The 16,127-nt window shown below is 44.7% G+C and overlaps 1 protein-coding gene across 14 annotated transcripts in view; it reads left to right on the top strand.

The window, feature by feature from the left end:
* The window catches only part of LOC112219237 (FERM domain-containing protein 4A), a 188,704-nt gene extending 175,633 nt beyond the window's left edge, over positions 1–13,071 (top strand). For 8 of the 14 annotated variants that reach the window (XM_042301558.1, XM_042301560.1, XM_042301553.1 and 5 more), the window contains 6 exons: positions 1–100; positions 245–406; positions 542–880; positions 996–1,567; positions 2,146–2,248; positions 8,611–13,071. The exon at positions 1–100 is cut by the window's left edge and continues 135 nt beyond it. In XM_042301558.1, the coding sequence (XP_042157492.1) occupies positions 1–100; positions 245–406; positions 542–880; positions 996–1,567; positions 2,146–2,248; positions 8,611–8,713 (1,379 nt within the window). In that variant the 3' untranslated portion in view covers positions 8,714–13,071. Of the gene's footprint in view, positions 101–244; positions 407–541; positions 881–995; positions 1,568–2,145; positions 2,249–2,779; positions 2,852–8,610 lie in introns of all 14 variants that reach the window. The other 6 variants (XM_042301556.1, XM_042301564.1, XM_042301557.1 and 3 more) reach the window with 5 other exon arrangements.
* The last annotated feature ends 3,056 nt before the right edge of the window (positions 13,072–16,127 follow it).

Raw genomic sequence — 16,127 nt, 5'->3', positions numbered from 1 at the left:
GCTCCGAATACGACAAGTCCCCCATCAAACCCAAGATGTGGAGTGAGTCCTCGCTGGACGAACCCTACGAGAGGGTAAAAAAACGCTCCTCACACTCCAGGTGAGAGGTCAACTCTGTTGCCATGACGATAGATCTATACTGGGGCCATGGGGCATGTGATAGTTGGTTTAACGATAGTAGAATGATTAGAAAATAGCAATAGTAATGTTAAGGTTTTCTAAGTGCTCTCTCTCTCCCTGCCAGTCACAGGCGGTTCCCCAGCTCTGGTACTTGTGGGGAGGCAGGAGGCAGTAACTCTCTGCAGAGTAGCCCCATCAGGAGCCTTCCTCACTGGAGCGCCCAGTCCAGCATGCCCTCTACCCCTGACCTGAGGACCAGGACCCCTCAATATGTACACTCCACCAGGTAACCGCCAGATAACTTTGGAATAACCTTCAGACAACCGCCACACTACGGTCACCTCACTAGGTCAAAGCCACAACTGTACTGGAAAATCTCTCTCTCTATGTCCCTCCCTCCATCTCTCCCTCCTTTCACCAGGTCTGTGGACATCAGTCCCACCCGTCTGCACAGTCTGGTTCAGCACTTTAGGAACCGCAGCTCCAGCCTGGAATCTCAGGGCAAGCTGCTGGCCTCCGACCCCGACACACACACTCACACAGACACCCTGGGAGCTCTGGGCAGCCCAGACTTCTTCTTGGCCCCAGGGACACGCAGCTCCAACGGCTCGGACCCGCTGGATGACTGTTCGTCCTGTACCTCCCAGAGCAGCTCAGAACACTACTACCCTGGGGGAGCGCCAGGCTCCAACCCTAACTACTCCACCCTGGGAGAGGACTCCCCCTCCAAAGCCAGGCAGAGGCAGAGGCAGAGGCACAGGTTAGTACGGCAGAGCTGGGTGTGTCCAGGGATTTACTTTGGACTTGTTCAGCAATCCTTGGAGGATCTCTGTGACATGTTCTATGTTTAATGTGTATATCCTCTCTCTCTCCAGGTCTGCAGGTCACCTTGGTTCCTCTAACTCTGGCTCCATGCCCAACCTGGCAGCCAAGAACGGTTCAGGGGGCAGTGGTACGGGGGGAGCAGGGACTGGGTCAGGGCAGCACGGGGTGTACCTCCACAGCCAGAGCCAGCCCTCGTCCCAGTACCGGATTAAAGAGTACCCCCTGTACGTAGAGGGAAGCCCCAACCCGGTGGTGGTGCGCAGCCTGGAGAGTGACCAGGAGGGCCACTACAGCGTCAAGGCCCAGTTCAAAACCTCCAGCTCCTACACAGCCGGGGGTCTCTACAAGGAGACCTGGGGGGGTGAGGAGGGGGGAGAGGGGAGTGGCAGACTCACCCCGTCCCGCTCCCAGATTGTACGGACTCCCTCACTGGGGCGAGAGGGGGGAGGAGGGGGGAGGGCGGTGGTGTCGGACGAGCTGAGGTGTTGGTACCAACGCTCATCGGGCAGTCTAAAGGAGAGGAGTCACTGTGGCTCCAATGCGTCAGACAGCGGCTCGTTGCAAGGCACTCTGGGACACGGACGAGGCCACAGGGTGGGGACGCTCGCCAAGGGATCGCCAGGTGGGTGACAACACACCACACACTCATCACCCTCAGCGGAGTCGCAACAACACAGCTTCCACTTGTGACACGACTTCCGCTTTTGGACATTAACAATGTGATAAGGCCTCATAACTCCTCCACAGCCTTTTCTGGATTGGTTGATTAGTGCAGCAGAGGTCCTCTCCCGACAGTTTTTATGTTATTTTACACCAGCTACATTAGGTTACACAGACATAGTTTATGTTCAAAGCTAAGTTTGGAGTTTTGACTGGGTTTGCTCAGGCAGTGTTAAGGATATATGTTACATTTCCTATTATTTACATTCAGATTATGAGACTGACGCACTGCCTACTGCGCCAACAAGGCCTGTGTGTGAAGGAGAGGGGCCTCTGTTAAGGAGAGTGTGTGTAAAGTGATCCCTGAACTAAAGGAGCCTGTTTGTCACAGTGGTCACACCCCCACTTTAAGCCCCCTATCTGAGGCATAGCTGGGATTCCGCAGCCCCTGACCACCGACCTTTGTCTTTGTGCGTATGTGTGTGTGTGTGTGTGTATGACTGTGTGTAACTGTGTATAACTGTGTGTCTCTCTGTATAGCAGCGTCCCCTCACAGCCAGAGGAGTGTGACTCCCTCCAGTGAACAGGCTGCCACCCCCATACCCCCCAGCAGCCCACAACACATCCTCAACTGGCAGAGCGGGTACGACACTCATACACACAACCTATACACACACAAACTACATACACATACACACACCAATACATCATTGGCAGAGTGAGGTATAACGTGTTTGGGGACGAAGACCAGGCACTCAGGATCCTCCTCCTTTTGGGCCTTTAACCCTGGGTTAAAGGGTAAAGGTTAGAAGCTCTGGCTCCTGTATTACCATTCACAGGACATAATCTGCATCCTATCAAAGCATCTTCAGCTCTGCTTCTCTTTATAACCTCTTTATAACCTCCAACCTACACATACCATCTGCCCTTCTGCAGCACGGTACTCAGTCTAGCTACTGATCACAGGGCTGTCTTGTCTTCCTAAAGGACTTGGACTTGACGTTGTTCTAACTCTCACTCTCACACTAAATACGCCAGAATGATTTGTTAACTTCTCTCTTTCTCTTTCGCTATTCTCTCTTTTTCCTCCTCATTCCGTCCCTGTTCATCTCTCTCCCTCTCTGTCTGTACTAACCTCTCTGCTGTCTGTCTGTCTGTGTGTTTCCTGGTTTAGCGGTACAGCAGACAGCTCTCCTACTGAAGACGTGTGTCAGTCTCCCCCTCAGCCCAGCTCTGAAGCATAGAGGTACTGTCTGTCTGCCAGGACTCTGCCAGAACACAGACCTGGAAACACAACAGATAGACCAGAGAACAACAGAACAACAATGTAGAACCATAGACCATAGAACCAAACCTGTCTGAACACGTAGAAACACACCCCATAGAATGAGTCCTGACACAAAGACATAGAAACCTGAACTAGATTAGGGACGTAGAACTAGATCCGCTTGACTAGATACAGTGCCTTGCAGAAGTATTCACTCCCCGTGGCATTTTTCCTATTTTGTTGCATGACAACCTATAATTTAAATGTATTTTTATTTGGACTTCATGTAATGGACACAAAATAGTCCAAATTGGTGAAGTGAAATGAAGAAAATAACTTGTTTCAAAAAATAAAATAAAAATAAAAACGGAAAAGTGGTACGTACATATTCACCACTTTGCTATGAAGCCCCTAAATAAGATCAACCAATTACCTTCAGAATCACATCATTATTTAAATAAAGTCCACCTGTGTGCAATCTAAGTGTCACATGATCTGTCACATGATCTCAGTATATATACACCTCTTCTAAAAGGCCCCAGAGTCTGCAACACCACTAAGCAAGGGGCACCACCAAGCAAGCGGCACCACCAAGCAAACAGCACCATGAAGACCAAGGAGCTCTCCAAACAGGTCAGGGACAAAGTTGTGGAGAAGTACAGATTGGGTTATAAAAAAATATCCAAAACTTTGAACATCCCACAGAGCACCATTAAATCCATTAAAAAATGGAAAGAATATGGCAACACAACAAACCTGCCAAGAGAGGGCCGCCCACCAAAACTCACAGACCAGGCAAGGAGGGAATTAATCAGAGAGGCAACAAAGAGACCAAAGATAACCCTGAAGGAGCTGCAAAGCTCCACAGCGGAGATTGGAGTATCTGTCCATAGGACCACTTTAAGCTGTACACTCCACAGAGCTGGACTTTACGGAAGAGTGGCCAATAAAAATAAGCAAACATGTTTGGTGTTCGCCAAAAGGCATGTGGGAGACTTCCTCTCTGGTCAGATGAGACTAAAATGTAGCTTTTCAGCCATCAAGGAAAACTCTATGTCTGGCGCAAACCCAACACCTCTCAACACCCCCGAGAACACCATCCCCACAGTGAAGCATGGTGGTGGCAGCATCATGCTGTGGGGATGTTTTTCCATCCGCAAGGACTGGGAAACTGGTCAGAATTGAAGGAATGACGGAGGGCGCTAAATACAGGGAAATTCTTGAGGGAAACCTCTTTCAGTCTTCCAGAGATTTGAGACTGGGATATAGGTTCACCTTCCAGCAGGACAATGACCTGAAGCATACTACTAAAGTAACACTCGAGTGGTTTAAGGGAAAACATTTAATGTCATGGAATGGCCTAGTCAAAGCCCAGACCTCAATCCAATTGAGAATCTGTGGTATGACTTAAAGATTGCTGTACACCAGCGGAACCCATCCAACTTGAAGGAGCTGGAGCAGTTTTGTCATGAAGATTGGGCAAAAATCCCAGTGGCAAGATGTGCCAAGATTATAAAGACATACCCCAAGAGACTTGCAGCTGTAATTGCTGCAAAAGTTGGCTCTACAAAGTATTGACTTGGGGGGGGTAAATAGTTATGCACGCTCAAGTTTTCTATTTTTTTTGTCTTCTTGTTTGTTCACAATAAAACATATTTAGCATCTTCAAAGTGGTAGGCATGTTGTGTACATGAATTGATACAAACCCCCCAAAAAATCTATTTTAATTCCAGGTTGTAAGGCAACAAAATAGGAAAAATGCCAATGGAGGTGAATACTTCCGCATGCCACTGTATGTAGAAACAGAACCTGAACTAGATCAGGGGTATAGACATAGAATCCCTTGTCTAGATTCTAAGTATTGTACCAACTGCTGAGTTGAATAGGGTCTTCCCATTATTAATCCATGCTAATAGCAGGTTTGGGAATGGTGTGTTCTATCTGCTTTGTTTCTATGGCTGTAACTGGACTGCATGTCTGCTGTGTCTGGCTGTCCCTGTTTCTGCCTGTAGCTGCTCTCTACAGTAAACCCTAACCTTCACTACTGTACCCTAATAGAAAAAAAGTCTGTCAACATAGGAAATGTATTATTTGGTTCCAGGTAGAACTCTTTTGGGTTCTATATAGAACCCTCTGTGGAAAAAGTTCTACCTGGAACCAAAAAGGATTCCTCAAAGGGTTCTCCTATGGGGACAGCTGAAGAACCCTTTAGGTTCTAGAAAACACCTTTTTTCTAACAGTGTACTGTAGGGCTGACTCCATTTAGTCGACTGGTCGATTATTTGGTCGATAGGCTGTTGGTCGACTGAGATTTCTTTAGTCGAGCAGTAGCAAAACATGTTTTTTTTAAAATATGGTCTACAAGACACCTATCTGATTCACGTCTGTCTGAGTGGACTGATCCATTGTGGAGGCCGTGGGGATGGCTCAGTCCATTACTAAGATGTGCTTCTGAAATTGTATATGGTGGCATTATGTAAGAACAATGGTGAAACAGAAATAAAAATAATATTAATTTAAAACAAATGTGCTTTCTCCCACATTGAATAGTGGTCGCTGTCCGCAGTTCTGAAACACATCAGTGCACTGTTGAATTGGCGCCTTTTCCTAGACCATGTTGCTATGTGCATAATAGCAAAGTTAACCAGCATATTGAGAACAATGCAGCGAAGGCAGCAGCGGAGTTAATTAAGAGAGGAGAAAACAGCCCTTGTCTTAATTGCCTAAGAAAATGAGGAGAGAGGAAACCCCAACTTAATTAGGTCTATAATCAACAGCCTATTAAATGTGCCTGGCTTTATAAAACATCCATATACAGTGTATTCAGAAAGTATTCAGTCCCCTTGACTTTTCCCACATTTTGTTATGTTACATCCTTGTTCTAAAATGCATTAAATAGATTTTTTTTCAATCTACACATAATAACCCATAATGACAAAGGTAAAACAGGTTTGCAGCCATTTTTGCTAATTTATATATCTTTTTTTTTACTGAAATGTCAAATTTACATAAGTATTCAGACCTTTTACTCAGTACTTTGTTGAAGCACCTTTGGCAGTGATTATAGCCACAAGTTTTCTTGGGTACAAGCTTGACACACCTGTATTTGGGGAGTGTCTCCCGTTCTTCTCTGCAGATCCTCTCAAACCCTGTCAGGTTGGATGGGGAGCGATGCTGCGCAGCTATTTTCAGGTCTCTCCAGAGATGTTTGATCGGGTTCAAGTCTGAGATCTGGCTGGGCCACTCAAGGACATTCAGAGACTTGTCCCGAAGCCACTCCTGCTTTGTCTAGGCTGTGTGCTTAGGGTGGTTGTCCTGTTGGAAGGTAAACCTTTGCCCCAGTCTGCGGTCCTGAACGCTCTGGAGCAGGTTTTCATCAAGGAACACTCCGTTCATCTTTCCCTCTATCCTGACTAGTCTCGCAGTCCCTGCCGCTGAAAAACATCCCCACAGCATGATGCTGCCACCACCATGCTTCACCATAGGGATGGTGCCAGGTTTCCTCATGTGCAAGTAAAAGGCACAAGCAGGCTGTCATGTGCCTTTTACTGAGGAGTGGCTTCCGCCTGGCCACTCTACCATAAAGGCCTGATTTGTGGAGTGCTGCAGAGATGGTTGTCCTCCTGGAAGGTTCTCCCATCTCCACAGAGGAACTCTGGAGCTTTGTCAGAGTGACCATCCGGTTCTTGGTCACCTCCCTGACCAAGGCCCTTCTCCCCCGATTGCTCAGTTTGGCCGGGAGGCCAGCTCTAGGGAGTGTCTTGTTGGTTCCAAACTTCTTCCATTTAAGAATGATAGAGGACCTTCAATGCTGCATGTTATCCATTTTAGAATAAGGCTAGAAGGTAACAGAATGTGGAAAAAGGGAAGGGGTCTGAATACTTTCCAAATGCACTGTATATTTACAGAAATAAGACCGATCCTGCTTCTGTTGCCAGTTTGAGTGTTTGTTTAATAACCTACTGGTTCTGCGCACACCAAGCCAATCTCACAAATGTGGCTGTTTTCAATCTTTGCTCTGCTGTAATAAAGGCGTTACATATTGTTTTACCTTAGACCAGCCTCTGGTATTATTTATAATTATTTAGTGTATTTTACACTGTTACAGAATATATTCATAATAATAACCCTCCTTTTCCCTTGAGTTCCTTGTTATTGTTATTATTATTATTATTTGTATGTTCATCAATACAATAATAAGTAATGTCCTTATCATTAGTAGGCTTAGTATGGCAACCTTTTATAACCAACACCGAGCTGTTGGCCTAAGAGCACATCCTGTTTAGTCTTAATCCCTTAACTAATTTAGGTCTGTATTTCAATACTTATATAGGCTACTGTATCAATCAATCATTCATTAGTTAATGTCATCACACAGCATACGAGTCATTGGTGATGTGAAATGCAATCAAGCTTTTTAGTTTTAAAAATAAAAAAACAAAGCAACCATTGAATAATTAGCATAAACAATCAATAGGCCTAAACTGTTCCATTTCACAAATTGCATTCACGACTGAATGCGACTGTTTTTAGTCTTTGCTGTAATAAAAGCTTTACAAAAAGTAAAAAAATACATTACAACAGACTCTCTGGTACACTTAGAATTTATTTTGTGTTGTTTCAAACAAAAAATGATATTGTAATCTAACAGCCCCGGTTTGGCACATAATACACACGCAGAGCTGGCTCCTTACCTTCTTTTTCTCGATATCCAGTATTTTCCGTAATTAGTCAAATTTATTCCACACATCTGACTTCCCCTTTACCTCTTGAGCAACCAGTAAACAGTCCCTTTTTCAAGTTTATTAGTCACGTCCACTGCATCCATTATGGTGTTCAGAGTTTGTTATAACCAATTTAATGAAGTGACTATAATATGCTATAGGTCAGGCCCTATTGGTCACATGCATGCAATGTGTACATGTGTCACATAAAGAGAGCAAGGGTTAAGGGAATAGGGTATGTTTTTCCTAAACAAATGAGGGATTTCGGTAACATTAACATTTCTGTCAGAAATGGCTGTAATTATGTTGCAGCTTCAGCAACACGGACAACGAGATAAACACTGTTGACGTTCTGTGGTGGTCGCTGCAGCAGGGAGGAGAGAGAGACAACACTATAAACACTGTTGATGTTCTGTGGTGGTCGCTGCAGCAGGGAGGAGAGAGAGACAACGCGATAAACACTGTTGATGTTCTGTGGTGGTCGCTGCAGCAGGAAGGAGAGAGATACAACGGGTGCTAGTCACACAGTCACTCGCTGTCTTGTTTTTTTTAGCACAGCGCAGCAAGTCTGAGCCAGGCAGCACAATCAAATCAATTGCGGTCGGACTCCCTCTAGTCATTTGTGTTTCTTAATGATTTAATCATTCAGTCCATCTCAAGGATAGCAAAGCAGCAGCCACAGGGTGTATCCACCATAATACCAGTTAATTCATTATAAAACCATGAAGGGGATTGATAAATGCACTCTAGTCACCTAGTGTAGTTTTAGACTAGTACACTAACAGGACGTGTGAGCTGCCAAGAGACAGAAATAGGAGGATTGAGAGATCAGTTTGAAATGAGGCCGGAAAAGAGGTAAAGGCATCATGGATTGTGCACGTTGTTTTCACAAAAGCTTTAGGTCTAGGCAAATTAAGTAACCATCAAAGCATCAAACCATCTCTCTCTCTTTCTCTCTCTCTCTCTCACTCTCTCACTCTCTCTCTCTCTCTCTCTCTCTCTCTCTCTCTGCAGGTCATTCAATGATAGCTGTTTCCTCAGCAGTCCTCTGTGTTCAGAGCTGGCAGATGTCCAGTGGTACGGACACGACAAGGCCAAACCTGGAACCCTGGTCTGACCTACTGACCCTCAACACTGATCCTTACTGACTCAACCTCCAACATCTCAACTGATCCTTATAGCCCCCACCATACCTCTCCTCCAGTGCTGACTAGATTGGCTTTATCATGGGCAGGAAACCCTCATCCATTCCTCCCTTCATCCATCTTTCCCTTTATCAGTTTCTGTGTAAATTGGGCTTGGCTGAACTAGGGGTTCTAGGACCAACACGACTATTGCTGTGGAACAGCCAACCATAGCCTCCGATCCTGAACTCTGAGCGTGAACTCTGACCTTTAATCCCTGACCCTGAGTCTGCTCCAGTCTGAGCCCAAGGATAACCAGATATGGGCAAGGGAGGAGGAGGGGTAAACCCAGACTACACTCAGCCCACCAGGCCCTGTCTCATATTTACCCCTGACCCAAGTGTGCTGCCAGTGTGATCCCATGTGTTTTGGCTCATGTTCTGGACCTTTGTGTGTGTACGCTTGATCTGCTAGGTTCATTAATTTCATGTTTTATGTTTTAGTTTATTTCTCTATCCTTTTCTACAACAACAACAACAAAATGCGGGAGAGACTCGATTCACCCCTCTTTATGAAAACCTTCAGAATATTTTTCACTCTTCAGAAAAACTGCAGAGTGGATTATTAGAGAATTCTAGATTATCTGAAAGACTAGGCAAACATACAAACATTCCCAAAAATCCTAATCCCAATCCCAACTCCTATCCCACAACCAAAGATCCATCTGGCTGACCAATGGCACCAGTCCCATGGAAACACTGGGAACAGTGGTTTATCATAATAGGAATTACACCCCACAATACTAGGAGTCCTCAAAGGAACTGAAAGACTGATCAATTCTACTGGGATCCTGCTCAGCACGTCTACTGGGATGTCAGTAATCTGAACTGGTAGTGTACAACAGCCAGCCACACTGATCAACTAGTTTCTTGTACTGGGATGATCCACACTTCTACTGAGCAGTGAGCTCCTGGACTGGGATGTTTTGCCACACCTGTATACTGGGGGACTGTGGTCAGCTGTACTGGGAGACTATGGACAGACTGGGGGCCCTGCACAGCCAGATCAGAGATAGACGGGGACAGACTGTGCCACAGGCCACAGACACTTATTCAAGGTTTGGGCCCTGAAATGCCAAGCCACAATATGCAAGGAATCTCATTGAAAGCCAATGTCTTGAGTTTGTGATGGTTGAAACTGTAGCTATATGTGTAGCAGTTTTCAGGTTAAGACCACATATAGTTTGGGGTGTTTATTTCCAATCATATCTGCAGGCTTTCAGTGGTCTATTTCATCTGGATCAACCCCTTCGTTTCACTTCCTGGTAAGAAGTGAAAGCTGATTGGATGCTTAGGACTGTGTGTGTCTCCCACTCCTCTCTCTCTCTCTGGGGATGGGCATATGCTGTGGAGCTGATCGATCACACAGCTGCAGCGAAGGGCACTCCCCTCCTTCATAGTCGAGCTGCGCATATGATCAAATTGATGAGATGTTAAACACTCGAGGCGTTGTGATATCTGACTCTCTGCGTAGTCCTCTGTTAAAAATGGGAGGCAACCCATATTTAAGGACCAGTCTGTCTCTGTGACATCGATCTGTCTGTCCAACTCCACGATTGGTCATTGTCTCAGACACTAGGGTAGTATATTTGAGGGTAAACATTTAGATCAGGCATGAGGCCTGTAAACTCCAGTGGGTACTCTTTTGTACAGGTCACTATCTCAGGCTATATTCTCTCTGCCTAAAGTCTCTCCTATCACCAGTCAGAACACACACATCTTGTTTGTGGACACACACACTTTTCTCATCAGTGCCATCTATGGTGGTGCTTAAAGTCTGTACTGTAACCCAGCACTGAAAACAGCCACTCACTAAAATTACAAACCATATAACTACAAATCCCACAGGGCCCAGGTTCCTAGTCTAGCAGAGGAAGTGGCTGTGTTCGAGAGCATCAAAATGATATATCATGGGTACATTGTGACTGACTGACTGATCTACAAATAATAATAAGTTATTTATGATGCAAGGTGATTTGTAGCTAAGTCAGTCAGCAGTCACCTGCACTGTCGGCTGCAATGTCGAACAAGCCCAGTGTCTGCTATATAGAGAACCTGCTTCCCAGAGCCAAAAGAACATCAGGGAGAGGTATATACACCAATCAGAGCTGGATCTGCTATGTGGGGTGTTGACTATTGTAACTGTGTCAAGTATTCAATCTAAGTGTTGTTACCAGAGCACAACATACACAGTTGCACACTATGTATGAAGACTATAGGCCTACTATATAGAGAACCAGTTTTCATCTAGTTCTCCTCCTGGCTTTTTGATACATATAAGGGGATTAAAAACATCTGCATAACAACACATTTACGATGTAAAAGTAAATCCAGACTTTATATAAGAGTAACACACACATATCTAGAATATAAATAATGTCACCCCGGCACCAGAAGGGTGTTTATATCATTGTGCTTTTATTGTGCCCCGTTCAAGAGAGCTGGGAACTCAGAAATCTCCGACGTCGGACTTCAGTGCGTTCAAGACAACTAGGAACTCGGGAAAAAAACAAGCTCCAACTGGGAAAAATTGTTTTGAACGGTCATCCGGAATTCCAAGTCGCAAACTCGGGGATCATCCTAAAGCTCCGACTTCTCCAACCTGAAGATCACTGTCATGATTTGATCTCGTTTTATTATGAGTTCCCAGTTGTCTTGAAAGCACCATGTGTAGGTAATGTCATCAATGAACATCAATGAACTGACCTTGGTTTAGTAATGGAGGCCATCACCGTATCCCGCTGTAACACAGCTGTGACTCAAAGAGAACGTGTAGTTTCCATATAACTCGCTTACATAGACCAACTCTTGTCACAAACATATTCTTAAGCAGGTATTTTAAAGCACACCTTCTGGTTTTCTGCTGGGGAAAAGAAGCCTCTGCCCAACGTTGTTGTAATGCTGTATGTGTGGACAGTGTACAAAACCCCAAACAAAGCAAAGAATTGCAGTCATTCTCTCACACCTGCCTGTGCTTTGTAAAGGCTTATATTAAACAAACATCTGAAAACATTGTTTATATGTTGCACAAAAATCTGACCCCGTCAAATGAGTTGAACTTGCACCAAGCGGCATGGTGGACTGAATTGCCTTCAGTTTGAACGAGTGCCACACTGCAAAGTCCTGGTAAAAATGCTGTGTTTCTTCTGAACTTTGAACTCCTGTTGTTTACCTCTTTAGAACCACATCAGCTAGGCTAAGGCTCATTAGCCTGACCATTTCCCATGGATGAGATACCTCTGCTAGCTCACACCATTCCATGCATGCTCAAAAAAACAAAAATACTCCCCTTCTCCACTCACCTTTTCCTCCTAGACAGAGAAGCATTCTACATCCATGACAACACCCCCAAACCCCCAGTTTGACTTTTGACTCCTGGCCCCTCTGACCTTTGAACCCAATGTGGTGATGATGTGTGCTGTACCCTCTTCTAGGTCCCCTATGCCCATACTGTCTGTACTCCATAGAAACATAAACATTTTTATAGTTAAAGATGAACTCTTTTATCAACCTCTTTCCTGTACGTTCTACAGAGGGGCACTGTAAGCCTAAGTGGGGTTTGTAACATTCACTGTAAGCCTAAGTGGGGGTTTTAACATTCACTGTAAGCCTAAGTGGGGGTTTTAACATTCACTGTAAGCCTAAGTGGGGTTTTTAACATTCACTGTAAGCCTAAGTGGGGGTTTTAACATTCACTGTAAGCCTAAGTGGGGGTTTTAACATTCACAGTAAGCCTAAGTGGGGTTTTAACATTCACTGTAAGCCTAAGTGGGGTTTTAACATTCACAGTAAGCCTAAGTGGGGTTTTAACATAACCATGTTCCTTTTTATATGAACCAGTATTAGTTCTTTCTTTGGTTTTTGTTTCTAAGTTCTGACATAGTAAAAATTCCTTTCAGGTGCTATATGATGACCAGTTACCGCTTTGTCACGTAGGATATGGACTCTCCTCATTGTTGTCAATAGTTTTAATACGTTGTGCAGAGCAAAGACCATCCCTTTAGGCAGTAGGACACCCATCCACCAGACCATAGAGCATGTAACCTGATTTTATTGGTTCTCTTCAACTGTAACCTGATGAAAAAAAGGTGTTGTAGAAAAAAACTATGTGGAATTGACACAAAAAAATACTGAATTCCACAGTTAATTTATTCTTTTTTCTATTAAGACTTTGTATAGGAACTTTCCATTTTTCTAAATGGTGTTGTTGGCACCTGATGATGGATTGTCCAGATGAGAAGAATTGGTGGTTTTTCAGATTATGAAAATAAATTATTGCTGAATGTTCTCAAGATGGTTTCCTGGTGTCTTCTTCTCTGTGTAATCTGTTGTATGTTCCTTAAGGTTTAGCATGTCCCTCTCACACCTCAATAGCTCAAAGTGGCTTCCTCTCCACCTCTCCTTTCCTCTGTTCTGGTAACTTTGGACTGATGCAGTAAATACCTGGCTGGCTTCATTGTTTTACGTCAGATAGCGTAACGATTCTGCCTGCACTGACTGATAGGTCGGTTGAGGGACGAGCATATCATAGGAGTCTGTCTGAAGACAATAGGCTGGCCCGGCATGCACCATATTGCTTGAACATTTATCAGAGCAAATTAACGAGACGAAGCCACATTCAGATGGGAAAATAATTAGGAGGACACCACTGAAAAGAATACACTCCTGTACAACCCTCCACCCTGTGGTCTCCATGCTGACAGACCCAGTATTCAGACAGACCCACTCTGGGACCACATCTCTTTGAAACTGGGGATTGAAAATCCCTTCACATCAGAGAGGCAAACTCAGGCAAGTCCAACTGTTAGCCCCCCATTCTCTTTCCCGTGCCTTCTTTCTCTTACCCTTTGATGTTTTTTTATCCCATACTCTTCCTTTTCCATCTCCATTCTCTCCCCCCTACTTCCTCTCCCACTATACTCCCTCTCTCCTCTAAAAAATCCATATTTTCTCTGCTGGTGATCCCATAGCAGTGCTTTCAGAAACTGTTTCCTGTCTCACTTTATTTAGGAACCCTTTAGGAATGGTGTGTGCATGTTTGAAATAGTGTGTGTGTGCGCGTGTGTATGTGTGTGTGTGTGTGACTTTGCTTTGCTTAGTGGACATCAGGCAGTACTGAAATGGAACAGAACCGATTAAATTAATCATGTAACAATGAACTCAGGATTTGGGGCACCACGAGAGCGGTTGTTAAACATTTTTGATAAGCGTAGTAGAATGGTCCCACTTAAGTTCACTTTTCTAGATACTTTACTTAGGACAGCTAATCAGCCGTACCAGTGATTGTCCGGGAGGTGATGTTATTGTCTCTACCTCGTGTTGAGATTTCAGAGTTCGAACCACTCTGGACGTGAGCTGCAGCTCAACGCCTCTCTGGTCTCATATGTTAATTCTTAACCCCTCATTTTATACAGTTCTTCAAAAGGGGCGGTTCGTGAGGCCGACACACTCTCTGACCTCACTCAAGGGGGCGGTGACTACTCACTTGTGCAAAGTTATAGAAACAATTTCCTCTTATAGTTTCTAAGATCACATCCCTCTCTTAACAAGAACACTATCATAATTTTTCCACAACGTAGAGGATGGACACTTCACAGATATTTATTTTACTAGGCAAGTCAGTTAAGAACAAATTCTTATTTTCAATGATGGCCTAGGAACAGGGGGTTAACTGCCTGTTCAGGGGCAGAACAACAGATGTGTACCTTGTCAGCTCGGGGGTTTGAACTTGCAACCTTCCGGTTACTAGTCCAACACTCTAACCAACAGAATGACATTATTATTGTTTAGATCACCTCTGACCATTCCTCACATTCTATGTCAGAAGTATTGTTCCAGTATTTGCTTTACAACGTTTAAAAGTTTCGATGGGAAAATGTCTGTGTAGACAAAGGCACGTTCCTGTGGGAACATTGGAGAGGGATGTTCTCTCCTTGAGAGTGTGTGCTGTCACCCTCTGCGGGTTAGAGGCTGAAGTTATTTATTGCCAAGCTGATCTGACCTATTCAGATCCTCACAGGACAGTCATGACAGGGTGATCAGGACAGTCTAGGATAATGTTAGCTCTCCTCACCACTTGCTTACTGAATGTCACTGAGAGCTGTGCCTGTTGCACACCGATGACCTTGCTGGCCACCTTAACTAGTCTCTCTAACTTATTTTTGTTGTAAACATTAAGATTGCAAAACCAGGCCAACATCGAGAACATCAACACAGATTCAATAAAACTCCTGTAAAACAGTGTCATCATTGTTTTTGCTGACATTAAAAGCAGCTACTGTCCCTTTTTACAGATGGCATCAGTTCTCCTCAAACGTCAACTTGTTGTCCAGCACTGTTCCCAGGTACTTGTAGGTATTGACCAGGTCAATGTAATTTCCCATGACCACAGTGGGTGTGGGGTTCAGTGGCTGCCTTCTAAAGTCAATGGCCATTTCTTTAGTTTTGGAGACATTCAGTTGGAGGAACCAGTTCTCACGCCATGACACAAAGTCATCTACCACAGGCCCATGCTCAGACTCTCCATCCTGTAGGAGACTGACGATGACAGAGTCATCTACCACAGGCCCATGCTCAGACTCTCCATCCTGTAGTAGAATGACGATGACAGAGTCATCAGCAAACTTGATGATGTGCCTGTTTTCATATTCGCTACGACAGTCATTAGTGTATAGTATGTACAGGAAAGGAGAGAGCACACAACCTTGTGGGGATCCGGTGGAGGAGCAGAGCTGCTTTGACATAACGCCACTTGTTGGGACCGGTCAGTAAGGAAGTCCACTATCCAGCCCACAATGCTCACGTCCAGTTTGAAGTGGGAGAGCAGCTTCTCTGCTAGTATATGTGATTGGATTGTATTGAAGGTCGACGATAAGTCGATGAACAGAAGCCTCGCATGGGTTTTTGGGCCCTCCAGGTGTTTGTAGAGGAAGTTGAGTAGGGTTAGAGTGGCGTCCTCGACCCCCCCCAGTAAGCAAACTGCAGGGGGTCCAGGGAATTCTCAACCTTACGTAGAACATCTTTCTTGATAAGCTTCTCGAATGATTTCATCACCAAGGATGTCAGTGCCACTGGCCTAGTCATTTAGCACCTTGCGGTATTTGCTTTTTGCCACAGGAACAACAGTAGCATGCTTCCAGAGTTTAGGTACCTTCTGCAGCTCGAGTGACAGAATGAAAATGTGATGAAAAATGACACTAAGTTGTTGACTTAAGTACCTGTCCACCAACGTTGTCTGGTCCTGGGCTCTTTTTAACTTTTGTCGGTCTGAATTGGCTGATGACACTCTGGATGCTAAATTCCATTCTGGGAGTAACAATTGTCCCCACACGCACCTCAGTAATTTCTC

The sequence above is a fragment of the Oncorhynchus tshawytscha genome, linkage group LG19 (assembly GCF_018296145.1).
Source record: "Oncorhynchus tshawytscha isolate Ot180627B linkage group LG19, Otsh_v2.0, whole genome shotgun sequence".
In the NCBI taxonomy this organism is placed as follows: Eukaryota; Metazoa; Chordata; class Actinopteri; order Salmoniformes; family Salmonidae; genus Oncorhynchus; species Oncorhynchus tshawytscha.
Note: the sequence above shows the minus strand (reverse complement) of the source record. Positions and strands in the feature narration are given on the sequence as shown.